Consider the following 19,712-nt stretch of genomic DNA (forward strand, 5'->3'; position numbering starts at 1 on the left):
GGCAGAAAGGTGAAAAGGGAGTGTATTGTGTTCATCAAGAGCCAGGCGAACATTGCCTATTGTGAGCCACCCGAGGGACTGGTTAGCCACAAGCGGGTCTGCAGTGATCCATACAAAGAGATTTTTACAAAGAGAGACAAAAGAGTGCTCATTGGGCGCGTGGTCACGTGGTCTTTGCATTGACTTCTGTTCTTCATCCTACCTCATTGTGCCTGATCCTTACACAGATGTTCCAATAACTCACTTTCTACTGGTAAGGTACACACACTGCTCTCTCTGACTACCCTTAGCTAAACGTTTTGAATTTTGCATTATAAATCTGAACACGTTTTATTCTTTTTTTTACAAATAATATGCACACAGATATAAGAAATTGATCTCATCTTATTTTTATTACCTCAAGTCATGAAACTGGGAAGGAAATATTGTTGGCTATAACCTCAGCACAACAAATTAAGGTGTAAACGGTTTGACACATGACAAATGATATAAGTTGTTGACAACTGATACAGAGCTTGCACAGCGTGAAACAAGTTAGTTTCAACATTATCGATAGCAATTTGTCGTATGTGATTAATTCGGTTTGCTGAGGGGGAACCAGGCATTTGTTTATCTACTTAGAAATTTTGTATACAGCACCGAAGTGGTGACAGAGCGCTATACAACTTTACTGGAAACATGACTGATGTAAGTATGTCCCTGGACGCTCTTTGCGATCTAGTTCTGGATTTTCTCTCGCCCAGCCACGTATCCATACGGTACGTAATGGAGGTCGATCCTTCTCCTATCTTGCCCCTTTTTGGTGGAATCAACTTCCTGTGGAACTAACCTCTATAACTAACCATCTACTCTTCTGCAGAAAACTTAAGACCTGGCTTTTTGCCCTCTAACTTAGGTTGGGCCTTCAGTTGACGTTTTCTTTTTTTTCCTTTGTCTTTGGCTGCAAAGCGCCCTGAGACCGTTTGGTGATATGCGCGCTATATAAAAATATTTGACATTGACATTGACATAAGTCCATGTATCATTACTGAAAAATGAAGATGTGAGTAGGGTAAATACAAATATGGTGTAAATTCAGAGGTTCACAGGAATAACAAGTGCACATCATTACTTGGTCAGGTCAAAAAATGAGTTTGGTGGCGGGGAGTAGAGGTGTTGAATTATTAACAATAACTTGTTTTTATATGCAGCCCTTCTACAATACATGCTGCAAATAAAATATGTTACTGTTACCCACTCATGGTACTCAATTCACCAACCTTTGAGAGGATGGAAGGCTGAGTCAGACTCGTGTTCTGCCAAACACCACTTTGGTACATGAAGAAAGTTAGTCATTGAGCCTTCACTCCTGCTAAGTAGATTTTAAGTTCTAAACACAGGGAGCACTTCCACTACAGGCCTGTTTAAGAGATTGTACTGCGTTGACTGAAGCAATTTCAAGTAGGAGGGTGATAGAACCTCTTAGTAAGCAATGGCCTATGGATACAGGCAGTTTGATAGACAACATAAACTCCATTTTAGACTCCAGTTTAATAAGATAAACTGAAGCCAAGTACTTTGTCTCCAAACAACATTACGAAAGATGTAGATCTGAATGCATCACGCCCCTTTAAAATAATATGTAAGGGGACTATATATGGATTAGGTTACTTGTAACACCCACCAGTGTTTATACTTAACTTAGAAAAACGCGCGTTCCCCCTTTCAAAAATATTGATTTGATGCGTAAGCCTTGTCCCCTATCTGCACCACTCCAAGAAGTGCGGCTAAAGGGAGGGCCATTAAGAAGCATTCCCACCCCCCGTCAGTAACGTCAAGCAAGGGTTAAAATGTGTACAGTCCTCTTTCTTCTCAACCTGCTCCCATAAAAACATATACTCCGCGTCCTATAATGATCCCGTTTCTGCCGCAATACACCAGGATCAGACCGGATGGGTCACCAGCTTTAAGAGCCTGGTATCTGTATTGACAGGGGCCACCTCTTCTACTTAGTAACCCCCTTAGTCCACAGACCCTGCTGGGTGACTAGCAGAAGAACCACAACTACAGTCCAGCTTGAACTCAATTTGCCATTTACCTACCTTGGCAAAAACTATGACTGGTTTACTTACTTTTCTCATTTTACCCCAATTCGGCATCATGATGACTATCGTATTACTTGTTTCACCTGGATACTATAATCGATTCTAAAATATAAGGTACAGCAAACTGTCAAAATGTCCTCTCCTTACATTTCTGTCTATCTTTTGTCCTACTTACTTCCTCGCTTTTATTAATAACAATTTCCTTTTCACGTTTTCACCTCCTGTACCCCACATTCTGTTTGCAGTGAAACAACGGGTGCTGTGACGCCAGAACATCTGTGCTTACTTCTGTATTATTTAATTGAATGTTTAGTACTGACATCTAATTACCGCTTATTTTCAGCCTTGAAAAAGCCCATTTTCAAGCATTAAAGGGGTGAAACACTTGTCAGCTGTTACATGTCTATTTAAATGGAGACCTGTTTGCCTGTTTACCACTAAGGTTCATATTCGGATCAATAAAACAAACTTGCATCACAGAAATCCAACTCTTACTCTTTCCTCGCCCGCTACTGAATTAGGGTTGTTGACTATATAAAGTTTCTGCCCTATTTATTATAAATAGCAACATGACTCAGTGAGTTGAATGCTGAGGCTAGCGCCTGCTGTGAGTTGCATATCTCTGAATCCCAGCAAGATAAACCCTGCCTTCCAACCTTCCCAGGTCATAAAACAGAGCATCATTAAAATGGGTAACAGCAACTCCTGCTATTTACAGTGCAATATATAAAATACAAGCTGCTATTACTATATGAAAACATATTCCAGTATTTCTGGAGAGTGACTGTATCTCTGCAAATGGGGTAGAACGAAAATGTGGTGTCTGACTACCCGCAGAGTTTGAGGGTCTTCACTACTTTGCCAATAGCCATAACCAGCCCCACTATTTTGAACACCCAAATTCCCGCTCCTTATCATAAATATATGAGTGCAACAAATCCTCCATGCCTGCGGTTTTTACCCACTTTCATGTTCCATTAGCTGGGTGTAAATGTTTGAGATTCCGATTCTATGGATCAAACGGAGACGTATCAGATATTAAACTGATAAGAACAGATACTACATGAGGCACCCTGGGGTATTAGCGCGCGTTACAAATTTAAATTTAATTTCATCTTAGCCAAAAGGCTCAGAATTGATCCGATTCTATGAATCCGGATCTGTCCTTCATGATCACAGGATGTATCGCTTGCATAACTAAAATGTAAATGCACACATTTTTTGTGAATTGGGCCCATATCCTCTAAATTTATTTCGTTTTACCCAGGAACACTGAGTACAAAGGAAAAAAAGCCAATTTTTTATTTTTTATTTTACGGAGTTTTATATAGCACGAACTTGGCCCGAATCGGGTATCAGAGTGCTTTACATAGCACTAGTTGTGTTACATACATGAGGACACATTCATTAGGTGCGTAAGCGATCGCAAAGCGAGACTATTGTAAAGGGCTCCCAAAAGTGCTCCGAAAAAGCGGATTGCATGGCGAGCACGCGCACAATCATGCGCATCGTGCCGCCATGCAATCCGTTTGGCATTGCACTTCAAAGGGTCCGCTCCCCCGCCTGGAATGCGCTCCCCCGCCAAGCGCGCGCGCCACGCTCCGCCGGGCTTGTCTTGTTTTACTTCTGTTGTTACACGGTATTTCTTATTTAGTCTCTAAGCACTATTTTCTTTAATGCGTTTCTCCTAGTGTAGTCACAACATGCTTTCCTGCAACACTCCGCGCGCCATCCGCTTTACAGTCCGTCACGTGCACAAGTTTTATATACACGGACGACGCTCGATGTTTCAGTATGAGCTCTCCTTCCCTTTGCACACCCCATGTCTGTCACTGCCGATGTCCCCACGCCCTGTTTCCCTCAGTTCATTCGTACGTACCTCGCCCGCTCTTTTCCCCTCTGTACCACATTTATTCCCCAGTCATCCAAACTGCTCTCCTGTTCTATTAATTTCCGTCTCATCAAGAATTCAGACCCCGTCCCCCTTCTCAACCCTTGCTCAACTGGCAAACTCGTCTGCATTCCATTTCCAGTGGCTCACACTCAACGCCAATAAAAAGAGGATGTCTGGTACAAGTAAGATATTTATTAACTCAGTTACTGTGTAAAATTGCCACCGGTATATCACATAGCCCCACAAAGTCCTGTCCTCATCTTCCCAGTTGTCCGCCCCGGAATCCTCTCCCCAACGTTCCACATTCTACTAACTACACACATTAACACTAACAGCTTCCTAATTCCCACCCTCCTGTGGACGTTCCTCCCACCCCTCCCACCCAATTGCCTCTGTTTCCCCCCTCTTCTTCGTCCAGTCTAGAACTCACACCCCCATCCCTTTACAATACCGGCTTGTTTTTTAGGTGTGATCCCACAGCAAAGCTAGCACTGCGAGGCGCTGCACAGCCACCCCACAGCAAAGCTAGCACTGCGAGGCGCTGCACAGCCACCCCACAGCAAAGCTAGCCTTGCCAAGGTGCTACACAGCCACTCTTCGGCAAAGCTAGCCCTTCCCAAGCGTAACATAACTAACCTAGTCCTGCAGAGGCGCTGCACAGCCACCCCACAGGATAGCTAGTCGGGTCGTGCTCTACACAACTAGGCTAGTTCTGCTGAGGTGCTGCACAGCCACCATGCAGCAAAACTAGTCCCATCGAGGCGCTATACAACAACGCTATTTCTGCCAAGGTGCTGCACAGCCACCACTCAGCAAAGCTAGTACCCCGGAAGCACTGTCAGTGTCCTGTTCCTTGTGTACAGACTGGTGTTACCGCTGCCAGGACAGACCGTTCTCTTCCGGCTCTTGGGCACAGGACACACTCCCTGCATTTGGGACACAACCCCTGCCCCGGCTGCTGGGCCACAGGATAGGCTCCTGATTCTTGTATGTGCCTCACCTGTCTGTGCCGCAGTTCCTGCTCCTGGTTCTGGCGAGTCACGTTAGTATATGGCTAGAGGAGCTCTGCACCGAGTCAAAAAGGGTGTGCATAGACCAGGAACGCCCCCGTTCTCCACGGGCCAGAGGCACAGCTCGTGTGCATACATCCAGTGACTGTCAGGGAGTACAGGTCGAGGCACCCCCCACAGTGTACACGGTTCCAGTATTCGGCAAAGTGCACAAGTCCGGCGAAGCACTAGGACTGTGTATTGGGTGTAACGTAAGTAGGACTGCCTCCTACTGGCCTTACTTGGGGTCGATGGTGCCAGCGGTGCAGCCCATACAGTGTCCACAGAGGATCGAGGGCGGGTAGACGTGGGGGCTCGCCACCTGGTTACTGATGGGGGTTCTCCTGCTTCTCGCCATGTGCTGGGCACTGAATGAAAGTGCAGAGATGAGTGCAGTTTTATCATTTTATGTTGCCATTTTATTTTGAATAGCGCTTTCTATGACGAGCTAAGCTTCAAAGCGCTTTTTAGGCAATTAAGTAAACAGCTACTCTTTTTTTGTGCTCGGTTGGTGGAATCAGTGTTTTATTGGGTGTCTTTGTGGGCCGTACTATGTTGTGCATGAAATGCGTCGAGCATGGCATGAAGCAGACCGATGTGAGGGGCAGAAACATGTTTCCACAATGCTTTAAATACAACAGTGCACGTACAGTGGCGCAATCTAGAAAAATCATATGCACACCCTAGTCCCCGGCCCAACCTCGCTTATGGTCTGGCCTCATATACTGAGAAACATTTTAGTATCTTTAAACATATATGAATGGAGTTTTTACAGTGTACAACCTGAAGAGAATCACTACTGGTTGTTCTCAAATTTGGCAGTGAAGAAACACGAGGCACTACACTGTAGAGTGGTTTGCCCAGGATCACACATTTGGGCTAAGCGGGGAAGCTGGGGTTTGAGCCTAGGTTTTCACTTGCTATTATTCAGCCACACGAGGTATCTGCACTGTCTCTACTTTTGCAGAAAAAAAAACATTGATTAGTGTATTAATAAAATGTGGTCAATAAAACTTGCATGTCGAATTTGGAACCACATGCTCACCAACCTGATACTACGGAAGACATGTCTGTCCAAATAGTTAGATAAACCCTATGTTATACAATTGCAAAAGAGCAAGAAAACTCATTTTTTGTGGGTGTAACTGGCATCCATTGACTTAACAAACAACACTTGTTTATGCCGCCATGCACAGTAAAATATGGCCACAGATAAGCTTCCAATATGACTCCGTGTTACCAAGAACGCGATGCTTTACTTGTAATCATTGTTGTTTTCAAACAAGAGTTCGATTGCAGCCACTGAAGAGAACCAAGACACCCTTAACAACAACAAAAACCATTTGCAATGCAATAGGTCTCGCATTTGCGACAGTTTGAGCTATTGGCATTATAAATGACAATGCATTTTATTTGTGTACAGAAAACCTACATAGTGCGCGTTTACGCACCGCTTGCAATTTTCAAGGCACGTAAATAAAAGGCATTGCTATTTATAACACCAATAGCTCAAACTCTCGCAAATGCGAGACCTATTGCATTGCAAATGCTTGTTTTGTTAGGCTCGGGTAAGTGATTTGCCCAGAATCACAGGATGTTCAGTGTCATTGCTGAGACTCGAACCCAGTTCCCCAGATTAGAGGACGACCGCCCTAGCCGTTAGGCCAACTTCTCTCCTCTCACACGATAAATCATCTCCACCTTGGGTGGAGTATCAACAGTCTGCCTTTCAGCGTGTGAAAAAATGCCTGTAGGATTCACAGGTGTTCTAAACTGCACTCTCTAGTGCCAAGATATAGGCTCTACTGCTTTAAAAGAACAGTTCTTCCATGAGGACAGGTAAGTAGCGCTACCCAACTTGTGCATCTGCACTCAGTGCCAGAGGCACCCTCCCATATTCAGTAGTACGCATAGGTAAAGCATTCTTTTCACATGGAAGTACATTTTTTAAAATATATATTTTTTTTAAACTAACTATACATGTCTGCAACACTTGCCCTTAGTCGAGCAGATTTCCCACCATGTGAGTAAGTAGAAGGTAGAAGCACTATGTATTAAATTCTACTATATGATTAGCAGCCCATACATATGACTGACATTTTTGTGAATCCTCTAAAAATCACATAAGCCAATCACAAGCGGAATCCTGCAATGCGCAGTTCTTAAAATGTGCCTACCTGTGTTTATACAATGTTCTTTTGAATTAAAATGAGGAAAAACACTCAATTTACATCCGGATTTTTTCAAGCCTAAATTTATCAGGGTTTATGATGCATGGCCTTGGGTTATGAAGACTATTCTATCCTAAAATGTTTTGGTATACATAAGTTAATGAAATTTATTATACATAAACCGATATGTTGGATTTCTACAGTAAAGTCAGGGTATAATACACAAAGTTAAAGACAAAATGGTTTGTTATCACAATGTATACATTTTGACACCTGCCTCAAATTGTTGAACCTTTCTATGCACAATTCTTTTACTGTAATTGTTGATTGCTTTTATTAATGATGGTGAATAATGTGTCGTTTATAGCTTTACTACCTTTTTTCAATTAAATGAACAATATAGAACAAGCATTTGCATAGCCAATAGGTCTCGCCTTTGGGACTTTATAAGTGTTTAGCCATGCAACAGTTGTATAACTAAACACTTATAAGGTCCCAAAAGCGAGACCTATTGGCTATTGTAATTGTAATTGTAATGGTATTTGTAGAGCGCGATTGCTGCCCATGGGCGTCCAAGCGCTAAGCTGACCAGAAGTGACGGAGGAGGTGCTATGGTACAGTGGGTTTGTCAAACAGCCATGTTTTTAAGTTTTTGCGGAATGATAGAAGATTTGAGTTGGACCGGAGTGGGAGGGGAAGGTCGTTCCAGAGCCTAGCGGTATTCAGCGAGAACATTCTTCCCCCTGCTCTGGCTCGCTTTACTCTGGGAATGACGGCAAGGAAGGCCTCCTTTGATCATAGGTTCCGGTTGGGATGGTAGGGGTTAACAAGATTTCTGTTGATCGCTGGGCTTGTGTTCCAGAAAGTGCGGTGCGCCAGGCACAGTGCTTTGAAGGCTATCCTCTGCCTCACTGGCAGCCAGTGGAGAATTTTTAGAGCAGGTTTAGCAGACTGAGTGCGCGGGATTTCTAGCAAGGAACGAGCTGCACAGTTCTGGACAACCTGCAGTTTTCGAAGTGTAAACTCAGGTGCCCCCATGTATAGGGCATTGTTCGAGTCAAGGCGAGACTGGATTAGCCCTTGGACCGCAACCTTTTTGGCTTCTAGTGGCAGCAGTGGAAGAACCTTCCTCAAGGTTCTTAGAAGGCCAAAGCATGTGGCAGATAGTTTAGTGGCCTGGGTGGAGAAGGAGAGTTTGCTGTCCAACCATACTCCCAGGCTCTTCACGCTTTCCTTTGGGGTGGGGGGGGGACCCAGTGCATTAGGCCACAGGGAGGTGAATGGAACTGGAGAAGGTGGGCCTAGGAGCATGAGTTCCGTCTTATCTCCATTTAATTTAAGGGAGGAGTTGGTCATCCAACCCTTTATGTCCTCTAGGCAGTGTAGCAGATCGGCAGGGGAGCACTTGCTGTTCTCAGTGGCCAGCGAGACCACCAGCTGGGTGTCGTCGGCGTATGACACGATTTTGATGCCATGTGGTTCGACGACACTTGCCAGCGGCCTCATGTAGACGTTGAACAGCACAGGGCTCAGGGAAGAGCCCTGTGGTACTCCGCAGCTCAGGGGTTTGCTTGAGGATACTGTTACACCGTCGAAGATCTGAAACGACCTCCCAGACAGAAAGGATTCCAGCCACCTTAAAGCGTCACCTGAAACTCCGATGTTATGGAGACGGTCCAGCAAGGTGGAGTAGCTGACCGTATCGAATGCGGCGCTTAGATCAAGGAGGATCACTGCCACTGATCCTCCTTGGTCCAGAATCCTTCTAGTATCTTCGGTGACTGCTAATAAGGCGGTTTCTGTCCCGTGTTGAGGTCTAAAACCTGTCTGAGATGTGTGTAACAGCGAGTGATCCTCCAGGAACTGCACCAGCTGTGCATTTATGTGCTTCTCTAGCACCTTGCTCGTCCAAGGAAGGAGTGAGATGGGACGGTAACTTGACAGATCGTTTGGGTCTAGGCTCGGTTTCTTTAGCAGTGCCCGTACCATGGCCTGCTTCCAGGCAGTAGGGACAGAGCATGCAGAGATGGACGAGTTCAAGAGATCCAAGATTACAGGCAGGATGGTTTTACTTGCCTGCATCAGGATATCTGGAGGGGCAGGGTCACGGGGAGATCCCGACTTGACCGCACGGGCTATGCCAATGCTTGTTTTAACTGCTGCAATCTATTGAAGCCTCACGGAGAACATCAAAGCAGCCGTGCGGCCGTGAAAGTGATCGCGATCGCGATCAAACATCAAAGCGGAAAGTGAAAGTAATAGCGGTAAAACGCGACGCGTGCCCCCGCGCACATGCACTGTAGGTCTAGGTTGGCCTGGTAGCACTTTTTGGAGCCCTCACAAAATGTCTCGCCAGACCAGCGCATGCGCTGGGTCAGGCGAGACCTAAAAAATGACTTTGTGAAACAATGAAATAAGATAATAAAGTTATCAGTCTTCAGCCTAGCTCTCTAATGCTTTTGTTATGCATAGATCTGGAAGTAACTGCAAAATGTGATGGATCTCCAAATAGGCTGTTTTCCATTTTTAGTGCTCTGAGCAGGGTAGAATTTAGACACAGTGAAAAGGAAGAGAGGGAAATGTTCAGTTGCGGCTCCTACGCTAAGGCAGAGGAACGTTGCCCTACTGCTTCTCGCAGTGCAAAAAAAGGAAAAATAAAATGATAACCCTACGATATCATTTTATATTTTCTGTTGCGGGAGGGGCTGGGTAGTTCTACTCTGCTCTCAGAGCAGGGGGAGGAGTGGTGGGCACTATGTAAGAGCAAATAAATGTTCATTTTGTATGTTCCCCATTAGGCTGCATTACAGCCTACATGGAGAACATGCCCAGCCTCCCATTCTCTGGCGGAGCGTCGATCCACGGCACTCAGACCAATCACAACGTTGTGTTGCGACGTTGTGATTGGGTATTGGGAGGCTGGGAGCCGGATGCTTCCTGCTTCCTTTGCAGAGAAGAAGCGAGGGAGAGGACGCAGGAGAGGCGGCGCCTGGAGGAGGTAGGGACGAGGAGTGGCTGGCCGGAGAAATGAAGAGTGACACACACAGAAAAGAGTGGAAGGTGCAATTAGGCACTGACACAAAGGAAAAGAGGAATGATGAGAATGAGTATCAAGCAGAGAATACTCCTCTGAGCTGAGCCAAGATGTGATTGACAAAGTGTCAATCTGACGAAAGAAAGAAGCTGCTCAAAAAAGTCAATTGCTGAAAGTTGCGGATCCAAATCAGACTCTAGGGCCTCGATTGTAAGTGCCTGGTTAAATTATGGCATATGTGCAAAGCCTTGTTCTCAAGGGTGTCGCAACTGAATGCATGTCTTTGCAAAGCGTGCATTTACCATGCATGCCTTTTCCACTCTGTCTTTACAACACAGATGTCTTTTACCATAAATGCCTTTAGCACACATGGTAAGTATATATTTTTTTAAATAATGTATTTTTAAAAGGTGGGAGCTAAAACCCCACTATATAAATAGATGTTTTTAATTTGCTACTAAACATCTATCACCACTACCCACCGTTAAAACCCTAAAATTTCCCTTACTTTCCTTTACCACTACCCACCCCAAACCATAAAATGATCCTTAGCTCCCTTATTCACTACCCAAACATAAACGCTGAAGTTACCCAACCCTAAATTTATCCTTACCTCCCTTTACCACTACTCAACCCCAAACCCTAAAATTACCCTTACCACCCTTTACCACACCTCACACCTAAACCCTAAAATTGTCCTTAACTTCCTTTACCACTACCCACCCAACCCTAAATTACCCCTAGCTTCCTTTACTACTACCCACCCCAAACTCTAAAATTACACTTCGCTCCCTTTTTCACTACCCACACAAAAACCGTAAAGTTACCCTTACTTCCCTTTACCACTGCCCACCCCTGAGCCCTATCTATCAATCAATCAATCAGGATTTATAAAGCATAGCAAATCACCTGTGAGGGTCTCAAAGCGCAGGAGTTGCTAGCGGCTTTGTGGTGCTCTGTTCGTTCTAACCACCATGTCTTGAGTCTTTTTCTGAATTCCCGAACCGACGCAGTGTTCCTGAGGTGCAGGGGAAGGTCGTTCCAGGGTTTGGACGCAAGGTGAGAGAAGGAGCAATCTCTGCTGTTAGATCAGCGGATCCGGGAGAAGTCTGCGCGGAAAAGGGAGAAGAATCGCAGGTGTCTGGATGGTTGGTGTAAGGTTATTCGTTTGTTGAGGTATGCTGGTCCTTCGCTGTGCACAGCTTGGTATGCGTAGTTCTGAATTTTGAACTGGCATCTCTTCTGGATCAGGAGCCAGTTTAGCTTCTTGAGGTACAGGGTGATGGGAGTCCACGTGGGGAGGTCAAGGATGAGTCTTGCCGCTACGTTTTGTACTGGCTGTAGTCTCTTCAGGAGGCGTGCAGTGATTTCTACGTAAAGAGTGTTACCATAGTCCAGCCTGCTGCTGAAGTGGGCTTGAGTGATGGTCCTTCTAGTGTCGATTGGGAGCCACCTGAATTTCTTACGGCGCATGCATAGAGTGTGGAAGTAGGCAGAAGTGACTGTGTTTACCTGTTTCTGCATAGATAACTTGCTGTCAAAGATGATACCAAAGTTGCGGGTGTGGTCTGTCAGGGCGGGGAAGGGAAGGGCTGAGTTCAGCAGGCCACCAAGTATCGTTCCATGGTGAAGTGCTGTTACCAAAGATGAGGACTTCTTGTCTTCCCCGAGTTGAGCTCAAGAAGTTTTCCTTCATCCAGTCGGCTACATTCATCATATATCTGTGGAAGTTGGTTCTGTTGGTGGAGAGGTCTTGTGACAGCAAGAGGGTGAGTTGGGTGCCGTCAGCACAGGAGATGATGTTGAGTCTGCGTGATCTGATGGTTGGTCAGGGGGTACTGTACGTGTTGAAAAGGGTGGGGCTGAAGGACGATCCTTGTAGAATGCCGCAGATGGTCTCCTTGGGTTCTGAGGTGAATGGTAGGACCCTACATTTACCCATATCTCCCTATACCACTACCCAGCTCTAAACCCTAAAATTAAACTTCCCTCCCTTTACTTTTGCCCACCCCAACCATAAAATTACCCTGACCTTCCTTTACAACAATCCATCCCTAAACTCTAAATTTACCCTTAACTCCCTTTACCACTTGCCGCACCTAAACAGTTTTGTTTTTCCAATTACAAAATAATAATAAAAAAAAAATTAAGTACTTACATTTGTGGTAAAGGCCTGTGTGGTAAAGGTACAAATACTTACCTGTGTGGTACTTACCTGCAGTGATAAAGGCCTTGCGTTGTAAAGACTTCATTGTAAAGGCTGTTTGCCGTCACAAATATGAGGGAGTCAGAGTTTTGTGACCCGTCTGAGTTTTCCCAGATAGAATTCAGCAAGTCAAACCTATGGATATTTACTGGGATAAAAGGCCCAGCAAATACCGGAACATGCAGATTTTCGTGTGCAAAGCCCCAAAATCCACATGCTATCAATCAATACATCCATTGGGTAACGTGTGATATTTGCCATCTATTGCATCGGTTACATGTCGAACCCCAGAGTAGTGGTATATGAAGGGTCTGATAAACAACCCCTGTACAGGGTCTAAGGCACTCACAATAAGGGCCTTTATATGTTAGAGACCACCGGTCTGTTGGGCCGCTGCTCTGTCAAAGCCCAGACATTAAAAGGGGCATTTACTGGCCCTTAAAGCGCCTTCAGTGTGTCCATGTACTTGCACACAACACTGGGTATGCTGAGGGACACGTTGTGTTGTATTGGCCTTTATCAGAGAAATGTAAAGTGAAGTGCTGATATTAATCGTACGAACTACCTAGTTCTGAACAGTGCTTCAAATGGAAATAGAAAAGTGAAGGTCAGTGTTTGAAATAGAAAAATTGAAGTGTAGGTACCCTTACCAAGTACCTGCTTATTCCTGAGAAGTGCCGGCACTCTCTAATTAAACGTTTTACGTCACTCTTAAGAAGTGCAGGTACTCTCCCTCTCAAAATAAAAAAGTGCCTGTAATCAGTACCAGACAGTACCAACCCATTTAAAGCACTGGTGTAGGTACTCATTACCACAGAGTACCTGCCTGCTACTGAGAAGTGCCAGTATTCTTTCATTAAAAGTATCACACTCCTTCTGAGAAGTGCAGGGACTCTCCCTTTCAAGTTAAAAACATGCAGGTGCTCAGTGCATGACAGGAGGTGCCCACTTCAGCACTGGTTCTAAAATAAAACGAGCTCACACTTAAATTCACCTCAAGTGTGCCCAGATGCACTTGTTGAAACTGAATCATTTTGCAACCCTCAGGTTTCGCCAGGAGCTTCCGCCTTTGTCAGAGGAGAGGACCCATCCCCAGCCCTCTGCACTGGTGCTGATCCTGGGCCTTCAGAGGCCTCCTGATGCCACTGGGACCCCTATGCCACCGCTGCATCAGCCCCAGACCTCCAGATTGTCAATGTATAGTGGGCCTCTAAAGAGTGCACAGTAAGGGATTCATTGGTAACGGGGAAACTACACGGCTACGAATCCGGGTGTGTTCTTTGTGTCAATGGTAAGATGGCATGGCATGACCAGAACGAATGGGTATTATCCAGAGATGGGCCCTTGTTTACGAGTTTCTTATTCACATCTCATGCACATTGATTGTCTTCCACAGTCTGCATCTAGATCAGTGGCACTCGTGTTGTGTCGCCTCTGTACCATTCTATGCCAATAATTAGTGTCAAGACTTCTGATCTGCAGGTAACACTTTTACAATGTGTACATACGGGGGCATGTGTAATATATTATTTCGAATTCTCCATTAAAAGGGATTTGATTAAAAAGTAGCAAAAATGGGGTAAGATCTTGATGCATGATAGAGCAAGGTAACCTGACCAGATCAATGCCAGAGACTACACATGGCCTCTTCATCCAAACGAGAAGGGCGGGAGTGCCAGACTCAGGGTCCTAGTCAGAGACTGACTTATTGAGAGGGTGCCGAAAACTGCCACATGTTCATCAGACACTTTTTTGGTGTCCCGCATCCGCCCAACTCTAACAGAGGTTGTCGGTCCTTACGAAAAGTTATACAATTTTGCATCAGTCTTAGGTTATGAAAAATGGGTAAACTAGGTGCTAGAAAATGATTCCCATCTTTTAACTTCTGAAATTTTGAGCAAAATTGTTACGCGGGAACTTTTTCAATAGCCGGAAGAAAATACCCCAAAATCAATTTGCCCCATGTGGCCTCTTGTAAAGCATAATGGAAAATGACAGTGACAGCTTGCTCTGTTGCTGACTGCACCTGCTGTACATGTTATGGCTAATCCTACATTATTCAGTATTTGATGTACAGTGCTCCACTGCCTTTGGGCTAGGTTCGCGTCATAGAATACTGTATTATACACACATAACATACATATTTGATCATGTGAAAAATGCTATGAGGCCCAGAGCCCAAACAATGCAGTATTTATACTCCTGAACACAGAGCAAAGCACCGGGGAAGGGTTTGGCCTCCACCCAACTCACAGGCCAGAGGTGCAGGTGAGGGTATGGGATAATAACAGTCCTACCAGCTAACACCAAGGTGGTAATGGCACATGAATGCATGAATGCGCACATTCGGTCACTATCTCCCCTTGCTTCTCTGAAAATACAGCTGAGGCCCCTGCTCATAGATATTGACTGTATTCCAGGGAATCTGAATGGCTTTCCCACTCTCAACATACAACAAGCATTGGCATAGCTAATAGGTCTCGCCTTTGGGACCTTATAAGTGTTTAGCCATGCAACAGTTGCATAACTAAATACTTATAAGGTCCCAAAAGAGAGACCTATTGGCTATGCAAAGCGGCGAAAGTGATAGTGATCGCGATCTCAATGACGAACAAACATCAAAGCGGCCGCGAAAGTGAAAGTACTCGCGGTAAAGCGTGGCGCGCGCGCCCACGCACATGCACTGTAGCTCTAGGCTGGCCTGGTAGCACTTTTTGGAGCCCTCTCAATTAGTTTTGCCAGACCAGCGCATGCGCTGGGTCAGGCGAGACCTAAAAAATGAGGGTATCTAATATGGTAAATAGATAGGGTGATAAGATTACCAAGAATTCTATTTATAAAATTAAGGAATCTTCTGTTATTGGCATTAAACTAAAACTCTACAATTATAACATGAATTGTAGTAACAATGGTATGTATGTATGTGTTTGGGTACTGTGCGAATCTATCCAAAAAACAGCAGAGCGCTGAACATGGTCCATGACAAGCATAAAGTCAACAAGTGATAAGAGAAGTAGCTGGTTTGTAGACAGTTAATGCATTGTTATGTAATGTTCTTTGAAGAGGTGTGTCTATAACTCTTTCCTAAATTAGAGCAGGGTTAAGGTGGTCCTGATTCAGACAAGGATGTTGTTCCAGATCCTGGGTGCATAGATGGGAAAGGCCTGGTGCCTTGCTTTTTTAAATTTTTTACACTGTTTAGTCTGCAGCCTGATGGTGCCTTGGCTGTGGTTGTGACAAGAGACATCAGAGATGGTGAGCGTGTCTGCTAGATAAGCAGGGGTGCGGATCCTGATGACTTTGCGAAAGATGCACCTGGTTTTGATGATGTTGAGAGTAGCAAGGGAACTTAGAAATTGAGATAATGTGTGGATAATACAAGATACAATTTTTAGTACGCTTCTTTTAAACATCACTTTATTTTAACAAATTCACTTATTTGCAGTTCACAAATGGTTTATTTTTGTATCGCAGTCCCAAATTAGACTCTTGAGATATTTTTCTTCTATGCAAGTTTTAAGCAGGTCAGCTTCTGTACCTAAATTCAACTGCGGTTCTACTCCAACATTCTAATGTTTGTCTTTCTGTTTATCTTTTAAATTTATAACAATCTACCATTGTTATAGGCCTGAGACACAACTCTAGTTCAGTGCCTAGAACAACCAGTGTAGCCGTCGGCAGAGGGCTATAATGCTATATTAGAACATTGGAATGTTGAAACCTCCATTGAAGATATGAAAGTGGGTCTGGGCCAATTGTCGCTGCTATAGACATTCTGCTCCAATATTCAAATGTTTTTCTTTTTGTTTCTCCCTGCATATTTTAGAACATTCTGCACTCAGGGAGTGGAATGTTCTAATAGCTTTATAGCCCTATGGGCCTGGCCTGTTAAAGTTGTAAAGGGCACTCTCTATACTTTTCACTCAGGAGAGAGCCTTTAACAACCGTTTTAGCCCTAAGCAGTGGACTATAAGGCTATATTAATAGTAGAAAATGATTGATAAATCACAGCATCCTCCAACCATCCCAGGGCTAATGCAAAAAACATGAGTTCCTAGTGCAAACTCTTCTAAAGGGATTCTAGATCATGGCTTTTCTTCGTGTGCATCTTCTACCCTCTTTCCTACTTCCATGAGTTAATGAACAGCTTCACTGTGTGAGAATACCTGTTCTCCCCCATGAGTAACCTGCGACCAGGCTGAATACCAAATATAGAGCTCAGGTGTCACAGTAAAGGTGTCATGGGCCCTGAGGTATTCATGCAAAACAGGCCCCACAGTCCTCTGGTTGGGCAGTACATGACAGCCATATCTGTGGTACAGCTCCTGAGCCCTGCCTCTACTGCACCTGCTGAACTATTGACACCGATGTAACAGGGACCTCCAGTCACAGGGAAATCCTTCCTTTCCCTATGAGCTGTAACCCTCTTCCCTGCTGGGTAAAGTGGCACAGACTGGACAATATACAGATTGGTAAATAATAGAACCCTGCAAATGTTTAATAGTACATCTCTTTTATTAACGACAAACCCAGTCACCCTCTCTCTTTCTTGCTGATCTCTAGGTCAGCTACAGTATTTGTGAACCCTGACACCTCACCTCACAGGCCTACTGTAGCAAATATCAGTGAGAAGCTAGGTCTTAGCCCATGGGAATAACCGGACCTTGCTTTAAAGGCACACTTTCACATATGCAAGCTAACTTTAATGGTACATGGCACTTACTGAGGGACAGGTCTTTGAACTCTGGAAGGTTGGCAGAGGCACACAGTTGGTAGAAAATGTGATAGTTCCTTTCCTCTTCTGCCTGAAACAAAAACAGAAAGACAGCCCACAAATGAGAAACTGGAATTGAGACACTTTCAAACAATGACGCTTTAGAAAACCTTACGGATAAAGATTACAGAAGCTGTTCTAATTAGACGTTCTCCACTTCACTTCATTTGTGCCCAATGAAATGTGTAGAATTCACTTATAAAATTCCAAAATGTACATCTACAGTGACTGGCTACTGGACGCTATAAATCATCTCCATTAGACCTGATGGGGGTCCGGTGATCAGCGTATGGGTGTGGCAGAGAGCCACTGCACCCCCAGTGTGAGAACATCTCTGGCAGCAAAGAGGCAGAAGATACAGCAGAGGCTCACAGCCAAAGCACCAACAGCAGCCACAAAATACACCTCAATCAAGACTTACAGTGACAGTGATGTGACTCACCAGGGTCGGATGATGGGCGAGGACACAAAGACAGACCGCAGCTAGACCTACCACTGGGGTGCGAGTGAGGCGGCATGGGTAGGAACACCACATGTTTGGGTTCTGATATAGTTTCTATACATACATTCTTGCACAGGGTAGAGGGGAGCGATAAAAAGATATCAATGCAATACATGCTTCCCCGATAACCCAGGACTTAAATCAAATACTGCTAATGATTTCTTATTGTTTTTATTGATGCTGACTGTCAGAATCCTTTTCAGGGGGCCACGGGGCTCAGAGGGGCTGATGGTCCCAACCATGTTGGTTGAGGCCTTTTACTCCTGATGTCCCGGGGCCCGACCTACTATTGATCCTGAGCAACTAAGCCAAGTGCCCCCACTGCACATGATTCTTAGTTGTAACTGTGGACGAGAAGTCAAAGGCCCCCTTGGGTGGAGTATACATACAGGTTAGTGAAAATGACTCTGAACTCAAAGTGCACTCAATAGTGTCTATAAATCAATGTACAGTAAAATAGTTGCTTTTATATGAAAAAGTATTATTTTATTTCAAACTCACACATTCAAAGAAATAACGACATTCGTAAGCGAAAAAGCAAAATGGTACCCTGGGTCCATCATGTAATGTACTATTGCAGGTACAGTTGCACTCCGTGTACATTCACAGCCCACATACTGTCAAGTACTGTTACCCAGGTGCACATACATCCACATACATGTGAACACATACACAATCACTCTGTGCACAGTGCTCAGTACTGTATCCTTTCTATATTGTGTCATGGTCTTCTATGTGCAAAAGACACACACTGCAAGCACACACACTTACCACGTACGCACTGCACAACACTTCACCCTTCATGTAGTGTACTTCTCAGCTTTCATTGCGCACACACTGCACAGCACAACATCTCTCATGCAATGTATGTCACGCAGGCATACATACATTCAGTAAATGCACAAAAAATGCTTGTACTGCATAGCTCCGCTGTAACCCTGTACTCTACCCTTTCCAGACACACATACCTCCAGCGCAGTTATCACTCCTAACTGATGTAGACTAAGGGTGAGTTAAGGACACAGGAGGAGAACTTTAAAGAAAAGGTATGTGAGTCTGTAGACCTCACTCCTGACACAGGGTAAAAGGGACCTGTTCACTCCTTCTGATCACTACATGGTATACTGCCACTGCTATGGGAGTGCCCGATCCTAGATAACTATTGGCAGGAAGTGACAGCTGTATTGACAGCCATAACAGACAGAGATTTAGACCCCTCTATGACCCACTGCATCCTACACTGGTTCCCTCATACCTCCAAAAACAAAATCACCAGTAAGATTTTGGATCTGGGATTCTTACTGGCCAAGAGGACCATCACCACACATTGGAAGGATCAAAGGGCTCCTAGTGTCGTTAAGTGGAAGGCGGACCTACTGAAATGGGCTGAATGTGAGGGGGTGACTAGAATGCAGATTGCAAATCGCACGGGGAGTGATAAGGCACTAGAGGGGGCGAGAGCTTGGGAACTACTGGTAGCGGCGCTTAACACCCCTGAAGATGCGGAAGATCAACCGCCTCAGAACAGTCCGGTGGCAGTAGTAGGTTAACCTGGAAGGAACCGGATGCCTGCCCTTTCTGGTACCACGGGAGTGGGTATTGGTGCCTGCCATGTGTATGCCTGTTTTCTTTTGCATGACCCATCGTTCCGACTGAGGGCTCCCCTCGTGATTATTACCCCTAGATCCTGCGAAGCCTGCACTTATCTGACACACCTGGGGGGGTGGGGAGGGGAAGTTGGGGGTTTATGATTCTATTAGGTTGATCACCGTTATTTGTATTGGACTTTTCCAGGGCTCTGCCCGGTCACCAGGGATGGCTGGCATGAGGGGGGTGCAGTGCATGCTCAGGACTATGTTAGTTTTCTAATAAGCCTGGTAGTAACTTGGTATGAATCATCCTTTGTTGCCACAAATATACCTTCACTAATCTAACTGATATTGGGCGACCAGCGATTGACTGGGGCATCTAACCAAAACCCCTTTTTAGGTCGAGGAC

General features: G+C 44.9%; 1 protein-coding gene across 2 annotated transcripts in view; it reads right to left on the bottom strand.

Annotated features, from left to right (window-relative positions):
• The window catches only part of MYO5B (myosin VB), a 1,021,014-nt gene that overhangs the window by 493,208 nt on the left and 508,094 nt on the right, over nt 1–19,712 (bottom strand). For both annotated transcript variants that reach the window (XM_085629682.1, XM_085629691.1), the window contains exon 7: nt 17,162–17,243. In XM_085629682.1, the coding sequence (XP_085485808.1) occupies nt 17,162–17,243 (82 nt within the window). The remainder of the gene's footprint in view (nt 1–17,161; nt 17,244–19,712) is intronic.

The sequence above is a fragment of the Triturus cristatus genome, chromosome 2_1 (genome assembly GCF_964204655.1).
Source record: "Triturus cristatus chromosome 2_1, aTriCri1.1, whole genome shotgun sequence".
NCBI lineage: Eukaryota > Metazoa > Chordata > Amphibia > Caudata > Salamandridae > Triturus > Triturus cristatus.